Source organism: Dromaius novaehollandiae, chromosome 2 (genome assembly GCF_036370855.1).
Source record: "Dromaius novaehollandiae isolate bDroNov1 chromosome 2, bDroNov1.hap1, whole genome shotgun sequence".
Taxonomy (NCBI): domain Eukaryota; kingdom Metazoa; phylum Chordata; class Aves; order Casuariiformes; family Dromaiidae; genus Dromaius; species Dromaius novaehollandiae.
Window position 1 is genome coordinate 81,279,331 of NC_088099.1, and position 18,893 is coordinate 81,298,223.

The 18,893-nt window shown below is 37.8% G+C and overlaps 1 protein-coding gene across 5 annotated transcripts in view; it reads right to left on the bottom strand.

Moving 5' to 3' along the window:
• Positions 1–694: 694 nt before the first annotated feature.
• The window catches only part of CTNND2 (catenin delta 2), a 664,005-nt gene continuing 645,806 nt past the window's right edge, over positions 695–18,893 (bottom strand). For 4 of the 5 annotated variants that reach the window (XM_064506857.1, XM_064506856.1, XM_064506858.1 and 1 more), the window contains 3 exons: positions 14,315–14,446; positions 7,053–7,126; positions 695–4,241 (listed from right to left, as the gene is read on the bottom strand). In XM_064506857.1, coding sequence (XP_064362927.1) covers positions 3,981–4,241; positions 7,053–7,126; positions 14,315–14,446 — 467 coding nt within the window. In that variant the 3' untranslated portion in view covers positions 695–3,980. The remainder of the gene's footprint in view (positions 4,242–7,052; positions 7,127–14,314; positions 14,447–18,893) is intronic. The other variant, XM_064506859.1, reaches the window with a different exon arrangement.

The following is an 18,893-nucleotide window of genomic DNA, read 5'->3' on the forward strand; positions in this document are numbered from 1 at the left end:
ACGACGCATGCAGCAGCAGTAAATGACCTCTTTCCACTTGCCAGAAGAGTGTGAGATGAATAATAGGGCCAGAGGAGCTGGGAAAGCCTTTCCTGCAGCACAGCGGGTTGTGCTGAGGTACGAAAGTAGCCAGCATTTCTGATTTTAGTTGCAAGGAGCAGGCCAGTGACGCTCCCGCCGGCTAACACACCCTGAGCTCGGCAAAGAGCTATCCCCCAGCTAGGACACGTGCGGCACACTAGGATGCTCAGTAATGCACAGGCGAATTAACGGTTTTCTCTCAGTTTCTTGGCTTTGTTCTACAGAACAACACTGGGGCCAAGAACATATTTCTTACAGTGTGCTCCTATGCAGTGCCCAGCCTTGGGGCTCGTTTGTTATCCGGACAGGTATAGATAAACTATTTCTGGGTAAGCGGCAGCACCTCAGCTTTAGCAGCCATAATTGGGGGTGGATCGTGTGTCGACACTGTTTTCAAAACCCCCTTCCCTTTTGCTTGCTGTTGCAAAGCAGGCTTTGCTCGGAAACCTGATGGAAAACATAGGTGGGGGAGCAGGGGAGTGAAAGGCTGAGCTAGCTATGCAATTAAGCATTAAAATGAACAAATTGCAGGGGTTTGTTGGCTGTGTGAAGCTAGGAATCAACTGACGGAGTCAACTTCTGCGTTTAAACATATTGCACTATGACCAGCAAGTCTCCACAATACAGTAGGATTTATTAATAGAAAATATGTCAATATGAGTTTGTCTTTGTACATGTTAGCAACATGTACAGTGAAACACATTTTTTTTCCCCAGTCTATTTTGTTATAGTTCTTTTGTGTTATCTGACATAACCATTTATATTTTGGGCTTAAATATGTTATTTGTCAAAATGTACTTCCAGTGTTAATATACCTTTAAAATCATAGTTTATCTTTTAAATATTGAATTCATATTATTTTTTTTTCAAATCAATATTGCTCATGTTAGTGCAAATTTGTTATCTTGAGATAGGTTAACCATTCCTTCCAGACCATAAACAGCATTTAATAAAACAGTGAGATTTATATAGCTCTACACAGCTGATCAAGATTCTAATATGAAGCTTGTTAAAAAAAAAAATCCAACATTTTACAGTACATCAATTGCATTTTATACATTTTTTGGAACATTTTTTTTTAATTATTCTCTATTTCTGTGTGTGATCTAGTACAAGAATGAAGGGAACAGCAATAGGTAATGATACTTTCCTCAATATTAAAAAGAATGCATCATATATATCTTGCTCGGTATGGCAGCAGTGTTGGCTTTCCAAGCCTGGAAAAGAAGCCAGGTAATCCAACACCTTTTCAAAACTCAGTACAGCAAGAGTGAACAGTATTAGTCGGAGCACTTGCCACTACAGAGGAATGGAAACAGAACAACATAAACCATAGACAAAAGGTATTTTTTGCCACTTATCAATCCAGAATCTCTCACTTGAGCAATGGTCAACATTTGACTTGAACTAATTTCTAAGAGGAGTGGAAAGGGGTCAATGTGGGCATTTTAATATTTTAAAGAATTCAAATAAATCCAACTTACAATAACCTTCTGTCTTAAGAACTTTAAGCAGAGTCAAAGATCCCTCAGGCCTGTTGGCAATCCTGCTCTTGGAGAACTGCACAAATCTGATGGTTATCAGGCAGTCAAGAAGAACTTCAAGTTACTGATGACATTCTTTAGTAAAAAAAAGTTTTTATACTGAAAATGTGCTTTGTTCAAAAGAGCACTGCAAATGTCACTCGTCTTATTAAAATCAATGTAATAAATAAAATATAAACAACCTGTGTCCAAAACTATGAATAATATTTTTATCTACCTCACTATACATCTGGCCCACTGTGCCCCTCCCACCCACCCATTTTCAAATTTTTTCAATTTTTTTTTGCATGCGATTTTTTTCCCCCCTGTTTACTACAAAGAGCAAGTAAGGTTACATATCGTACACTGGGAAAAGCTGCCAAAAAGATTAAACTATAGTTCTAGATGACTGATAAATCAATTCTACCTCACAGTCCCTGCCTGCCTGAACTACTTGGTTTGCTGTCTCTAGAGCAGGTAACGACTTGCGAGCAAATCCTCCTGCTGCATGCACCCCAAAGGGCGCCAGGTGATGGTAGCACTATTACAAGACTAATCACAGAAATGTTTGTAACCTAAAACAATTTCTTTAATGGGAATCGAAACAGTCTGCAACTAGTCCAGTTGCACTGGGTCTCAGTCTGTGAAAACAGTACACTGAACTGTTGGCTGAATCAAAGAAATATTACAGATACTCTTTTTTTACTTTCAGAGTCCCAAGAGCTAAGATAAATATCCCGGCTCTTCTAGCCTTCTAGCTTAGATTTTTTTTGAAAGAAAAAAATATTCTCTGTCCCTTACAGCTTTTATTTTTTAGGGTTTTTATTTTAAATGCAAGGAAATGGTCAGTGTTTTTATATTTGAGGAATGTGTTTTGGGTGGGGTGGGTTTTTTTGGTATGGTTTCAAATAACTGATTGCCCTACTGGTTCAGGAGTTGGACCCTTCTGCAGCCTGAAGAGTCTGGGGACTCCAGACTTGCATCTATTGGGTCTTTGCTCTCCATTCCCTCAGGGAGATGGCAAGATCAAACTCTGTCTTCCTTGAGCACTTGCTGGTTGGTGGCTGGAGAGTAACAGGATCAACTTCTTTCCTCAAGAGAAGATCAACGAAATGGCAACCAAGGGTGAAGGAGTCAGCGAAAAATCCTAGAACCCCCTCAGTTTGTAAGTGGCCTAACAATTTTGAATTGCTATTGATGGTTAATAAAGTGAGTAAGAGAAAGCACATACTGGAGTTTCCACTGTTTAAAAAACCAGAAAAATCAAACAGAAATTAAAGCTTGAACAAGGAAAACATTGGATGAAAATAATCCTTTTACCACGCAAACGCACACACTCAAACACATACACACACAAAGAGAGTACTATGCATACGTGGACACACACAAGTAAGAATGTGTATTTTTATGATAGATTCTTGGAAATAGACATTCTTAGCAAATATGGATGACAGATCAATTGTAATTTATTTTCCTTTAACACTGTATCATCATAAAGAAAACTGGTATAAATGAAAAAAATCTATTTCAAATATCTACATCTAAAATTTTAGGCAGTGAAAAAGCACTTTGTTGACAAGGAGTGTGGAACGATGAATGTTAATTGTCAGAAACTGCTGAATGCCTTTTTTTTTTAGTTGCCACAAACAAATTCACATATCAGAACGAACAATACTGCTAAATATTCCTTTTTGTTTTTGTTTTTGTTTTTGTTTTTTTGTTAAAACGCACCGGGGAAAAGAAAACCAAAAAACCTGGAAATTCATACATCTTTCAAAATTTGAAATTGAAGCAATATTTAGAACCATAGATGAAGAAACACTGTGGCATTGGTGTAATATACACAATGCACTTTGTTTTTTTATCTGTAATGTACATCAAATACTTTACAACAATGCATTAACAAAAGGCAAGAAACATCTTGCTGTACAGAGGAAACCCCAAATGCAACTTGAAGCCTAGATTCACAATGAATGAGGATATTAAACAAAGTGTGAGAAGCTGTTCCCCATAAAGTATGTACGCTGCTCAGTTACTTGTGCTTAACTCTTGACCCACATCCACTGTCATGTTCTCCCTCCTTCCTTCAGCCACATTCAATATACGACACCGAACTTTAGACTCTACAGGCCAACAGTAAAGTTGTCCCACACTGTAATATATATATATATATATAATATATATATATCTTTCTAATTACTCCCTTGTTTAGCTTTCATTTCTTTTAGCCTTCTAAAAAAATCTTATTTTTTCCATACTGGTTATCTGGGCCTTCCTATGGAACAGGCTTTAACAAACTAAATTTGCAGGAAAAAGAATGTCTTGTGGTATGCATGCACATGCACAGTTCCTGGAGCTTTTGTGTCTGCCCAAGTCTCACACCCAGGAGTCGGGAGAGGCTGGATAGTGGCTTGTTTCATAGTTAAGTTCACTATAGGGACGAGCAGCTGAATAGAAGTCGACGTAGTTGCCAGTTGACTTTAGTCCCAGGTGCATGTTGTATTCGCTTGCAGGTGGACGATGATGCACTTGGTCCTCAAAGAAGGACTCGTCATAGCTTCTGGTTGAATTCTGAAACGGCTGATATGGTTCATAATCTTTTCTGCTGGGCTCCTGTGGAACTGGCTGTGTTGAAACCTGAAATACCCACAACTTGTTAGATATAATGCATAGTGGGCAACAACATGGAAGAAAGAACAGTGCTCATGCTTTTATGTTTATCATGCTGGGAATACAAAGGCATGCATTATCCTGACATCTGCCCACAGTATTGCTTGGTAGTGAATTAATTCCACAGCTTTGCCTTGCCATTCCAAATGACTTTGTTACATTTTCATTTATTATTTAATATTATTGCTGCTAACAGATGCTGGTTTACTTCAAAAGCAGTTAAAAATCTGGATCTGAACAGTGTGGCTTACAATTACTTTTGTAATATAATCCGCATGTAACTTTCTGACTATTTTGCAGATGTATATTCCCAACATTGGTGCCCAAAACTCAGCCTTGAACAATCTGAATGGAAGTGATATGCACTCCAAAGATGCTGAACATTTTGATGCAAGTGAGATTTAGAATAAGAACCATGAGAACCTTCAGCTACTGTTAAGCTGAACCATCTTCTTACCACCTCTTCAACACGTCCTGTTAGCAATTTTGTGATGTTGCTACATATCCAGCAAGTTGCCTCAAAGACCAAATAGTTACGATGTGCAGACTCAGGCAGTCCCCTAACCTAAGTTCCCTGTAAAGCTGTTTTCACACAGCCCAAGTGAGTATCTGTTCTTACCGTGGGGATTTTTAATTAAGAGATGAAATGTATAAACATTTGCTAAGTATCTTAGTAGAATACTACCGTTTACTCTATGTCACCTCCATTAAAATTGGGCAGATTTTTTGATTGTAAAAGCATAGAGCCGTCTCACTGATATGTCCTAAATCATTTGATATTCTTTCAAAGCATGGCTGTATTGGACTCCCGTGCAGAGTGCGAAAGGTTGTCTGTGTCCATCTGCTTTAACAAGCCCATGGGTGATGTTGCAACATCAGGTCCAACATTAGAACAGCAATAGGGAGCATAACTACACTAGATTCTATTTTGAGTACTGCTATTAATGTTTATATATAACAATAATGTTTATAGGACCTTGAGCAGCTCATTTCACTCCACATATTTAAATATAGTTGTTTAATTCTGGACACATGAGAAAAATGCTACACTAAGCAATCTATTTAGAAGCCAAAAAGTTAGGGCTGATCAATGTTCTCTGGGCAAAAAGTAGGGGACTGAATTAATATGTTAGGGTTCATTTTAGTTAAAAACATTATTTCTGACATGTCATTCAGAAACCTGACATTTCATTGAGAAAGCAAATAGGTAGAAATAGAAAAATATTTTTGGTTTTTGGGTTCCTGCTTTAGCTTTTTGCCCCCAAAATCAAATTAGTTGATTCATGACTGCAGTTAGAGTGCACCAGCTGTTAGAGTACTTCAGCAGAGTACTTATTTTCTCTAAATACTGTGTTAATTAGAAGGACTTTATCTCTTGCAATGCACTAAAAGCAGAAATGCTGTCATGCACTGAAGTGGCTCACACAAAGAAAACACATGGTACACCATAGGAAATGCTGGCTAACTAGAGAGCATAATCAGTAATGGAAAATGGAGGCACAGAACATTGGAAACTGTTCACCTGCAGTTGGTGGATTGAAATTGAAATATCAGAATCAAAATTTTCCCCCCAAAATCTTTTTCATCAGTTCTACCCAATATGGATTTACCTGTCTGATACTAGTAATCATTTTAAGTGTTTTCCTTAAACATTTTTTTGCTTCATTTTTCTAATTTAAAAAATGCTATAACTTTTGTACAACTCATAGAGAGGTTGTGAAAATATTACTGAGTTGTGATAATTAAGTGTAAAGTATCATTACACATAATGATGAAACAAAAGCCCATGACCATAGAAAAAGGTCCACTTCCTAAGGGGCTGAGGAGATACTATTTTGAAGTCACCTGATTGTCATACGTGTCAATATTACAACAGTCTGGGGTTTTTTTTCATTCTGTGGGGGTATGTTAACTTGCCATCCCTACTACCAATTAAATTTCTGGAATGTCCACCTTACTCATCAGTACTTATTGCTTACTGGTACTCACAGACAGGACATTTTAAAACATTCCCAAGCTTCTGGACAGAATGGCTTGGATATACATATATGTAAAACTGTCCTTACTGATGAAACGCTAGATTTTCTCTTAGCCATGCCCTGATACATACATTAAAAACAAACAAATAAACAAAAAGCCTTACTGCAAATCATGCTTGTAAAGTGACCAAATAGTCACTTTACGAGGGCTTTAACTACATATAAGTATAGCATACACATCCCTGAAAGAGATAGAAGGAGGTTCTCTCTCCAGGCCTATTCAATGCTTGTGTTTCTGCTGAAATGCCTTAGCATGTGAGCCACGTGGTGTCAACAGTAGTGCTGAATTTTTTATGATGGATATATCCACATAATGAGATGTGAATGGATTTCACCAAATTCACTGGCATGAGACACCATGAAATAGGTTCCCTTTACTAGTAGACGCAGTGGAAGTGGCCATTCTGCTAGCCAGGCTTTTGTAGTCTTAGTTGTACCCATCCAGACCTTTAAACACATTTAGTTCCCGAGCCCCTTTTTATTTCAGTAATAGTGACAGACCTTAGATCATGTTTGCAAGTATACTGTTCAATGTAATAACTTGTTGCACATTTTTGAAACTTGGACTGAAATTATCCATTAGCATAAAAGACTGTAACTCGGTCGAAGCCAGTGGAAGTGCTAGCCTTTCTGCTATCTAGATTTTTCAGTCCTTGTGATATTTTTCTTTGTTTCCATACAAAATGCTAAATCAGTCTTTTCCCATTTGGAACAATAACATTTCAGTCTCCTTCCTTACCTGGTTATGTTTGATGTCTTCAGCAGGTGCACCATATGAATTCCTGTACAAAGTTGAGATTCCAGTGTTTTGAGCTGAAGAGACAAAAAAGGAAGGTAAAAGCAGTTTTACTAAACATATCTCTTTGGCTTGAAAATTGATTCTTAAGGCTTCTTTAAATACAATGCTTGTTACCCATATGAAAGCACCTTTAAAAGCACCTGCAGACTTCTCTTTTCTTCCCCTCCCACCAAACAGTCTTAATCTTCTTGTTGGTGTACATGTATATAACACTTATTAATGGTGCTAATGGTTACAGGTACTATGTCTTGTTTATACCACTCTTGGGCACTTCTCATATAAATCAACAAAAGAACTTCACACACAGCTAGCATTCAGTAATATACTTCAGGCTATATATGAGGTTTTATGTCACACATACACTAAACAGATAGCAGTTATAAATACTGAGTTTAAGAAACAACAACAACTTGGCATTTTGTTCCTTTCACTTCATTTGGATGATGTTACACAAAATTCTGTATTGTTTATTATAGAGTTCTTTTGCTATATGGTGAAATATTGGTGTGAAAAGTGATCAAATATAACTGAAAAATGAGTTCTGTGAAAAAGTAGTATGTGGTTATACTGAAGAGATGTGGACGACATGATAGTCTCACATCTGCAAACGGCTGTCACGTTCTTCTCAGATGGCCTACTGTTAAAATGCACTAATAAAACTGAGTTATGAGTTTGAAAAACAAGTGCTTCTAGAGACAAGGAAAACATTCTGGTGTTATGCAAAAATTTATTTTTTCCCCATGAGAACACATACAAAGACAAGAATTTCTCCCGCAAGGCTCATTTCACTGATTACTTTGATGTGGCTATCTAGCTAAAGTGTAGTTCACCTGTAGAATCAGAAACACTGTATGTATTTCTCATATTTGCAAGAATATGAGAGATGTTTTTTGCAGAGCTGCTGCACATTGTTCTTACTGGGCATGAGTTATTAACTCTCCAGATGTCAGAGCCAATGATTTTATGCTGCCATTATTATTCCCATTATAAAAGCATGTGTCTGCAAGCAATTTTTTAAAAATTTTGAGTAGTTGTGACCATTAATAAAATCAGAATCATCACTGTAATCAAAACATGTCACTTCTTTCAGGTTTCTGTGAAATGGCATAAGAACTGGATGTACCAAGAGTTCCTTTCAGTACCTTCACAGCTGACCAACTTTGAGGGTGACTGAGCAACAGAGATGAAAGCTGGGTATGGGATCCATGCTAGTCACACCATCACGAAGAACCATGGTTACTGAAGGAGAGGTAACTATTCTTTCTTCCTTCGAGTGCCTGCTAGCATGGATCCCAGCAAGCACAACTTGCCTTTATCCTTCTTTCTCCAGCCACCACACCTTCTATTGCCAAACAATGACAAGGTCATTAGTCAAAGTTGAATGGGATATTCCAATTCTGAGCTTCACATCTGTCACAGGTACTATGCTGAGGGTGTGATTTTTGACAAAGTTTGGTGCACTCTTCCATATTGGTGCTTTACAGATCTCAGATAGTATTCTTAAAGATCTCTAATATGTCCTCAAAACAGGATAAAGACAAGGCTCATATGGTGGGGTGATGAGCTCTAACAGCTGGAAGAAGAGGCTTTTCACCTGATAACCATTAGTTAAGGGGATGAGAAAACTCTGGTTTCTTGATGAGCTCGATACAATTACTGAGGCATTGCACAGTTCTGTGTACGAAATAGAGGTCTCCAAGGAGTGTGGTGGGATTCTTCCTTTGAACATGGGAGGAACATCAACTCTAGTAACAGATGATGGTTGGTCCTTTTCAATGGGAGGTATTCTCAATTCTGCCTGGGCGCCAGTAGCAGATGAAAGTCATGAGTGCCTGAGCAGGTTGTCTTTGGCCATAGATGCTAAAGCAGAAGAGTGACTCTACAGAGGGTCTCTCTGTTCAGGCTACATTGTATTGCCAGACTTCAGTAAAGTGTGAGGCTTGACTGTTTTTTTATTTCAGTGTTCTTTACGAGTTCCACCTGGACCCACTGTTTTAGTGTTTGAATCTCTCCTTCTGGATGCCAGTCTTTGATATTAGATGATTCCACTTCAGCATTGCCATTCAGGGTGCTTCTCCAGCTGGTGTGGCTCAGTGGTGTCAGTGCCAGATCCTTCCTTGGTACTATTTTTTTTATGCTGGTTTTCTGAGTTTTTTGCTAGCCACACAAGGCATTAGAAGAAGCTAGCTTATACATATCCTTCTTCTCAAGAGTTAAAGATTCAGAGAGAGTGTTTCAGCTCCCCATTTTGTGATGTGCAACCTCTTGAACAAAATGAAAGTGACAGTCAATGATTTCAAAGCTTTGGCCTCTCATAAACAGGGGAAGAACTTCCTGTAACCATTTTTTTGAACACATATGAATCTCAAAATGAGCAGGGCCTGAAGCTTCATGCATGCAAGTTTTAAGTCAGGCATGACTGAAAGTGTTCAGGCCAGACAGGGCAATACTGTTCATGGGTATTTAGTGTCAAGAATAAGGAGATGGATATAAGGTGCAACATCTGAAGGTTTTATGAAGAATCTGATGAAAACTAGCAGACTGGACACATGCTAATATTTATATGTTGCTCCCAGAAGCAAGCAGAGAGATTAAGAGAGGGTCAGTGCCTTTCCATCTTTTTACAGGTATATAAAAAGGCACATGGAACGTATGTGACACAAATAACCATGGCTATTAAAACACAGAAATAGTCTAGACTTAAGCATACCTGTCCAACACACTACAATGAAATTTGCACTGATGCAGTCATAAATTTACACATGCCAGATATAAGACTTGCAGTCTCCCAGACTGCAGATCTGCAATAGAAAGATGGACACAGTGGCTGCTTGTGAGAACAGCTGTAAGGTCTACGTTGTTGATTCCACTGCAGTCACATGAATACAAACTCACCACTTAAAAATGCAAACAAACTGGAGTATCTTTTTTAATATAATGAAATACAGTGACACATCAAACACTTAGAAATGACTGCCACGAGTTCACAAACAAGAAATCTTGGCTTAGTCAAGCTGGGAGGCTGATATAATTCCCTCTCTTGAGTATATATATATAAGTCAAGCAATGCATTCGCTAGCAATGCATGCAGCCCTGCTCCAGTACCTCCTTCTGGACATGTAGGCCAGGGAACTGCTTGGAAACTGCTGAACTCTGCTATGCTTCAGTGAGCAGTTGGGTCTGGTGTCCAAAGGAAGGGGCAAATATAAAGAAGAGAGGGAATAAGCCAGATGAGTGGATGTATGTGTGGTTATTTGTGGAATTGTCTGTTTCTTGCTGCTATACGGTTTAGGCACCATCACAGTAAAATTATCACAGGGAAAGAAAGACAGGGCAATGGAAGATTTTTTTTTTTTTTAATAAAATACAGCAAGAGAAGGGAAAGGAGTACCAGGAGCGCAAGAGATGGAGACCTCCCAGCAGCCACACTCCCTTACGGACATGTCAGAATTGTAGCAGCAGATGAAATGATCCCAAAGCTGACATCTCAGTGTGTGTATATGTGTATCTTATGTAGTTTTTACACATAAGTACAAGACAATACTGAAGAGGTAAAATTGGGAAGGTTCTAAAATGAGTACCATGATAAAACGGCAGTACTTCATGGCTGCAGTGTACAAAGACAATTATATAAAACTACCTTCTTTTTTTTCCCTTCAGTTTTCAGGATGATACTGGTTAAAAAAGTATCAAATAATTTCCCACAGCAGTCTTCCGCGAAGCTTAGAGCAGCTTTGAAAATTATGTCACTCAGTGGTTAATGTCACAAAGATACCACTGGTCTAAGTCCTCCCCATATATCCCAGTCACTTACTTGATTGATGGCTTAACATTCAAGTTTCAGTTCCTAAAAGTGCTCATTCTGAACACACTTACAGTCACTTTGGAACAGTAAGGTGCAAACACAGAGTGAGAGTAAGAAAGAAAAGAGAAATCAGATAGTCATCCTCATGTACATGTCCTGCTTTTTCTGCTATAATCAGTGGGAGTCCTCTTCTGAAATTTAGTTCAAGACAGCAAAGAAAAATACTTTTGTACCTCAGAAATATCAACTACCAAAGATGACTACCTGTCGTAGCAATGCCAGCTTCTTGCATGGTGAAAGACGAGGCAAGGGCATGGGAAAAGATTACTTTATATTATGGCTTCTTAAAGTTATAGCAAGTTCAAGCAGCCAGAGCACCTGTAGCTGTTGTTGATTGTTGTTTGTGTTCAGATTGTGCAGGAACTTACAAGTAAGTTTAGATAAGAAAAGTATAGATGATTAAGTATGACTATCGATAACCAAAAGAAAATCATCAGAAGGTGTTACTGCTGGTGGAAGAGGTGATACAGGGCACAGATTGTGATGCATGTATCAGCTCAGTAAGGGAACTCACAAAGTAAAAGAAACTTTGGAGTAGGAATCCCCTGATAGTATACAGCAAGCTTATCTTCCCTGTTTTGAAGGGAAACACCATGGCATAAATAACGCTATCGCACTCATTTATAGTTCTTGTATTTTTTTAAAGAATATAATCGTTTTTGTCTTAAAAATATACTTTGGGTGATAAAATTTTATTATTGGTTATTATTTTCTAGTGTGAAGATGGATTGTAAATGTACAAGGCATCATAAACCTGTGAAGTGAAGAGGGCAAGGAGAACTTTGATATTGTTCCTGTATTTCCTAGCTATCCTTGTGAAATCAATACAAGTTATCATTTTCAGCCAAACTGTTTACTTCAAAGATTCTCCATATTTCCCAAAGGTTTCCTGACAGCTCCCCACAATGGCAAGAAGCCAAATTTTCTACTTTGAAAATCCATCAAAAAACCCTCATTTCAGTCCCAGCCAACCAGTCATAAAATTTTTGACCTATAAACTGAGAAGAGCTTTGGAGACGAGCATGGAGACAGTTGTGAATAAATGGGGACTACAGCTATAGTTCCACATTCTGTGTAAATCCGTAAGTCAAAAAAAGCCTTATGTAATACATCAGCTTGGCACAAAATACAAGAGCAGCTCAAAATACTTATATGCCAGGTGGAACTTGAAAAAACATTTATCTATGTCCCATAAGGTCTGTGGATATATTAGCTGTAATGCATTATTTGATACACAAAATGAGATACAGATACTGCAATGAACTTGTCACACAAATTTGTATTAGACCATTTGAGTCAAGCCAAAATGTTTTGCAATTAAAATCACAAATACTGAATTTTATTTTGTTCTTTAATGAAATATTTTCTATTTAACAACCTACAGATATGTTATACAAATTATACGTTGAATGTTGATTAGCAAGACTTTTTCACTCCTTCTAACTGTAATGTTCTCTTGTTCTTAAAATGGTGCTTAGTTTGAGCTCAGACCAGAGCAGAGGCTTGGTGATCTGAAAGAGAGAGAATGTGATGCGTTAATTCCATATTCATTTGTACAACGGCTATGTAAGACTGAAATATTATAAAACTTATCAAATTGACTTTTTGATTTCTTTCACTGAGCCCAGCAGCTGCAAAAGTAGTCAACAGCTGAGCACGATGCTGAGAGCTTCCTTATTAAGAGCCCACCCAAAAGATCAGTAATACAAAAGACAAAATGGAAGCACATAGTCAAGGAAAACAGGATGCAAAAATCACAGCAGAGCAAAGGCTGCCAGTGAAGTACAAGCCTCATGCTCCTAAAATCGGCTAGAAAGAGAAAGGACGTAACTGACACAGGAATGGAAGAACAAAAATACTACAGTAAAAGGCAAAATGAAAAGGGATGGGGAAAAAACAACATGATTTTTCTTTGTGTGGAGAGACACAAGAAGGAAGATGTTACTATCTGTAAGGAAACCACGGAAATCCTTTTTTTGTGATCCTTCTAATGTAATCTGGTTGTTTAAATTTGCAGATACAGCTAGAAGGAAACACTCTACGCTGTCTTTTCAGCCTGCTGCTCTTACTCCCAAGACGCCCTCTTCACAGATACTCAACAAAGTTGCGAAAAAAATGAAATCCTATCCTTCCCAGTCACGTACGTCATGACCTTGGAAGTGTTTTAGAGAACCATTCTGTGTGGTGAATACCAAACACTGCAAATATTATAGATACATTAAGTACAGTACCTTGACTGAATAACTGGCTTCCTGTTTCCTGCAATCACACACAGTATCCTGCAGATGCCATTCAGGACACTCATCACTTTTGTGGTTTCCAAATGCTCTTGATTGTCATTCCTCTTCTTCAGATTTCCACTTTCATGTTAATTAATGTTCTGTATTGCATTTTCACGTATGTTCAAATGCTGGCTTTTAGAATTTTGATTGCAAAATAGTGTATAGCACAATAATGCTGTCTGCGTCATGTCATATCCTGAATAGAGTCTTGAAAGTAGACACTATGGCATGGATGGCTTGATGCTGAATCGGCATGTTAGTGCCATCCCCAATGAGATGAGGAACAAAAAGACAACCCACTCTGGCAAACCCAGCAGGCAGGAGGGCTCCTCACTGTGATTTATTCCTTGCACTGAGGTAGCACTTGGAGGAGAAGACACCATGGTGCTCAGCACTGTATAAACACAACAAAACGCTCATCACAGGTAACACGAGCCTGTGCAATGGTGATGGAGACCAACACATATTTTGTAAGAGAATTAATGAAGAGGAGCATTATTAGGCAAAGCACTCAACAATTCATAATTATTGACATTCTAATGGGTTAATGAGCTCAGTAGGAGAGAGAAGCCTTCATGAAACCTGCAATAGATGCCATAACAGACACAGAGAAAATCACTGCATTTCAATCAACCTGGAGAAAAAAGTAGCAAGGAAAGACTGTACAAACTGCTACTGAATTTCCTAGGAATTACTGACACATGCAAAATAAACTAACTGGTCTTAGAAGGCTGTTCTCTGCAAAAGACAAATGTTAGGGATTGCTGCACATGCTCAACCATTGTCATGCTAACAGAAACAAAGCTAGTTAACACAAGGTGGATTTACCCACCTGTATTAAAAAGGAAACCAACTTCTAATTAAAAAAATTGTAAGACTGCTTTTAGAACTTCTTCTTTGTGAAGAGGTCAGTATTACTTGTGCTTCTCAAGGATACTAAAACTCTGCAATCAACCAAAGCAGGCTCTTTTCTCTGTTACTGTACGCTCTGCCAAGCCTACAAAATGGGTCTATGACAGCTGATTTTTACATATGTTACATAAGCATAATCTTACCTGTCATGGTGTCTTTCCTAGAAGTGTGTTCTCCCTTACTTCCATGGTAAGTCGCGTTTGTTCCAGTTGATTCATAGTCTGTTTTTCTTTCTTTTAGGCTGATCATTTCCCGAGGTGAGGCTGGGGCACTTGCTAGATCATAAAAATGGATTTATTTTTCTCCCCACTTATCACTGAATGTAGTGTTTAGCTCTATAGTAAACATTTTAATAAAGTTTGTATTTGTTAGCATATTGATGTTACTACAGTAATATTAAGCTGTTTGAAGAAACACCACCACAGGATGGAAGAGAAGAGAAGGTGCTGTTATTTCAAATACAGAACAAATGTATTAATGGGACAACCAACTCCAAACATCATTTTCTCTCTGAATTTTTTATTTTTTCATTTACACGCAACATCTAAGATGATCATTATGAAACAGTATAATAATAACCAAATTTTTTTTTCCCTTTAGCTTTTCAGTTTCTTTAACTTGTCAGTACTTTCTGTTATAGGCACTTCCATATTTTTCTCAAAATGGTCAATTTATTTTTGTGGAAAAGACCCTTAAATGTCAACTGAGTAGAAAAATGCTTATAAATAGTTTCCTTCTTTCTCTGTTGAAATAAACAAACCCATGAAACATGTTCCCATAAGGGGGAAGGGAAGAAAAGAAAGGTGTTTTTCATAGAAAACATATAAGAAAGAATACCTAATACTTAAAGGTAACTCAAATAATTTCTCTTTTGTCTTTAGCTATCTATAGATGAGCAGTTGCAATTAAAACAACAACTAAGGCATCATTAAAAATTAAGTTATAATGAAAATGAAAAAAAAATTAAAACGCCTTCATCATGTGCTGGAAAAACCCAGTAATTGTTTAAAAGTGGAGAGAGCTAAAAGAAGAAGGAAGAGGGGTGATGGAACAGGAGGAAGAGTTGGCTTGCACTATGGATCCATAACTAACTCTGAGATCTGGCAGTCAGTAAGAAAAAAGACTCAATGAAACTAGTTGTATGGATAAAAGGGGGAAATCTCAAGATGACTAGGAGGAGAATTGGTTTTGTATTTCATTGCCATGCACTGGAAAAGGTGAGTGACCACTGGCATTGATCATGAAGACTTAGCAGTCATGATTCTTAGACACGAAGGGGAAAGAAAAGCAGAGGAAAAATGGATTTCAGGTAAACTGACTTCAAAAGATTTAGGTGTTGGTAGATACAATACGCTTTCCCTACTGGGGTAACAAATTTAATTAAAAACAGAGTTCATGAGAGATTTTTCAAATTTTTTTAAAGAACTATTATTAAGGACACAAGCATAGAGACAGCAGACAGGAAGTGTAGAGACCAGCTAGGATCAATCATGGCCACTGCATAACTCCAAACTCTAGGAGTCATATCGAAATGTGAAAAATAGGTCAGGAACTACCTAGGATGTATATACAAGAATACCATGTGCACTTAGAGACAAAATCAAGGAAGCCAGTCTACAAAATAAAACACAACTAGCAAGAGACATATACGTTCATTTGCCCTAACTTCAGCATCTAAATTAAATGTGTTAATTGGGGCTACGCACCTGAAGCACCCTTTATATACAATGGAAAGAAAGAGGTACTTCCAGAGGATGATTTGTCTCACAAGTTAAGTGTCTACATTAAATAACCTTAACTGCCCTCTAGACTTTTCTTCCTCTATTGCCTATACAGGGAGTATAGAGTTACCAACTCAGACTTGGATAGTTAAAGTTAGATGAGAGAAATTTCATCCGAAGTCTTAAAAACTCTATAAACACAATACCAGTAGTAAGAAGAAATATAGATACAGCTGGCTCACTACTTCAGGAGGATGAAGAATTAATAATAAAATGGTTCTGAATGTTTAATACCTGTGTTGTTTCTTCCTTCATTAAAACTACAAAAGTGATCAGATGGATAAAACAATTAACAGCAATGATAATTCTCTCAGGCAAGAAGAGAGTATTTGTGGGCAAGTTAACTTGGCCAAGCATGATGAAATCCATTCTACTACTTAAGGATCTTGCTAAGCAATCTCAGACCTGTTAGTGTTTGCTTTGAGAATTCACAGACGACAGGTGAAATTACAGAAAATTGGCAAAAGGCAAATATTTTAAGCATTTTCAAAATGGAAGTTTCAGAGAATTATGGGCTGATTATCTGATAACATGGCCCTGACAGTATATCTGAATATCTGAGCAATTTTGGACCCAGGTGTAAGTATTTCCCCAATATACAGCTACCTCTGAAATAAGTATATACACATATAACTCTTTTTCCACAAGATGACATAATAGTTTTAGTAATCTAGCTATTCTAGACTGGTGAACACGAACAAAAGCGGGGCCAGAGGACAGAGTACAAGGTGAGTGGCAGAGCCTCCACTCAAGTATTTGACATGTCAAGAGGACTCTCTAAAGGAAGAAAGAATGCCGAAAATGAGTTTCAGTGAAGATTTTGGGAAATACCTAATTATCACCTTTGCATTCGTAACACACTGTGTTACTGAACTCTCTCCTTCCATCATAGGCTTTGGTAATTGCTCAGTGCATCAACATTTCCCATCCCCAAGGTTAGCTGATGTGCTGTCATTACAGTGCTATCCTAGCTATGAACAATAGCACTTTCACATTCCTCCATGCACAAGTTGCCTTTCCATTTTTATATTGCTTACCTGAAACCTAAGTTTTAAGAACAGGACTTCGCTCCCTAGTATCATATCCAAACATTCCCAAAGACAGTGGTATTGTTTTTACTCATTTCTAACCAACAAAATTATAGTTGCATGATTTTAAATAAGAACACTAACATTTGGTATAAGAAAAGCTCATTCGTTAAGCTTAATCAGCAGCTATGTCTCTCAGTGTCTCTAAACCATGGTACAATTTTTATTTAAGGAGTAGCAAAGCACTTGTGCAGTAACGATGCATTCTGCTCGGATAGATTCTGCTGGCCCTGACCTTTGAATTTACAAAGCAAATGTGTGACAGATGGCTTTTCTTATGAAGCCATTAAAATTGGGGATTGCTTTGAAATTGCATGTCAATAATGATGTAATTCTGAAGCTGATAATCCAGCAGAGGTAAAGAAACATGATGTTACCAAATTGGCTAATGGGAACATGACTCCAACAGGAGACAAAACAGAATGTAAACCTTGAAAACGTTGCTAATGCACAGATGCACTTTGTTTCACGTACTCTAGTGATGCCAAACACTCTGGTGTTTTGTACACGCTGACTGATAAAGACAAAACCACCTCCCGCTCTTCCCTGTGGGAATTATATCTCTCATCCCACAAAAAATTGTTTTCTGGCAAGTGTTAAAATCCAGATGCCACCTCTTCCAGGGTTTTTATTGGAAGCAGACATAAAATCATTAGTCAACATTAGACTGAAAGGCTTCTAAGGCTTTCTGCTCCTGATCCTTACAGGACACAAAAAAGAAGACAGATCTCTCTATGCTAGTTAAAGCATCGTATCACCAAATCACAGGGATGGATGGGACGCCATGTGTTCACCTACTTCAACTCTTTACCCCAAGGTAGAATCCAGTATACCAAGATAATTCTTGATAGATTTTCATCTAAACCTAAAGATCGCTAATGAGAGAGACCACATAACTTTTTCAAGCACTCGAGTGCTCCGCATCCCTACTGTTAGGAAATGTTCCCAATGTCTCACCTGACTCCTTGCTGCTCATTATTTCCATTTTTCTGCTATGAAAATAGAGAAAGATTATACCATTCCTCTTTGCGCTTGGCAGTTACATGCTTGAATACTTAATGTGTACCTCTTTTCACAGCCCTCATCTTGAGTCTCTCTTCCTCAAGTTAAACAATCACAGTCCATTCACTCGTCCTCATATCCTGATTTCTCCATCTCTTGATTCATGTTTGCAATTAACAAAAATCCCTAGATCATTTCTGCACAACTTCTATCTAGCCAGTTGTTCCCCATACACTTTACCGGTAAAGAACAGGATCTTTTTTCCCCCATTTGGACAGTATCTCCAATTTCTCAGGATCATTCTGAATTCTGATAATGCCCTTCAAGGTACGTGAGTCTGTCCCAGGTTTGTGTCATCAGCAAAGGTAAGAGGCATTCTTTGTGCATTATCTGGGCCATTAATGAAAACACTGAAGAGTACTGGACCCATTGCAGACTCCCAAGCAAAACATCCTTTCATTTTGGCAATGAACAGTATCTAGTATTTGAGAATGGTTTTCCAGTCTGTTTTGCATTCACCTTACATATCTTTTTCTGGACTGTGTTTCTCTAGGTTGCCTACAAAAATGTTGTGTGGAATAGTGTCAAGTCTTACTGATTACAGTAGATTTAATTCACTGACTATTCGTGTCCACAAAGCCCTATACCTATGTTGTAGTATGAATTCAGATGGATTTTACAAGAACATATTGTGTTGGACCAATATTTGGATTTGATATGCTTACTACCAGACAGACAGTAACTTATATTACCATGTAGAAGTAGACATTCCTGCAAGGCAAGTAATATCTTATGTCCCTATTATCTTTGAGATCTTACATTGTGATTATTTGTTCCAGTAATTTTCTAGA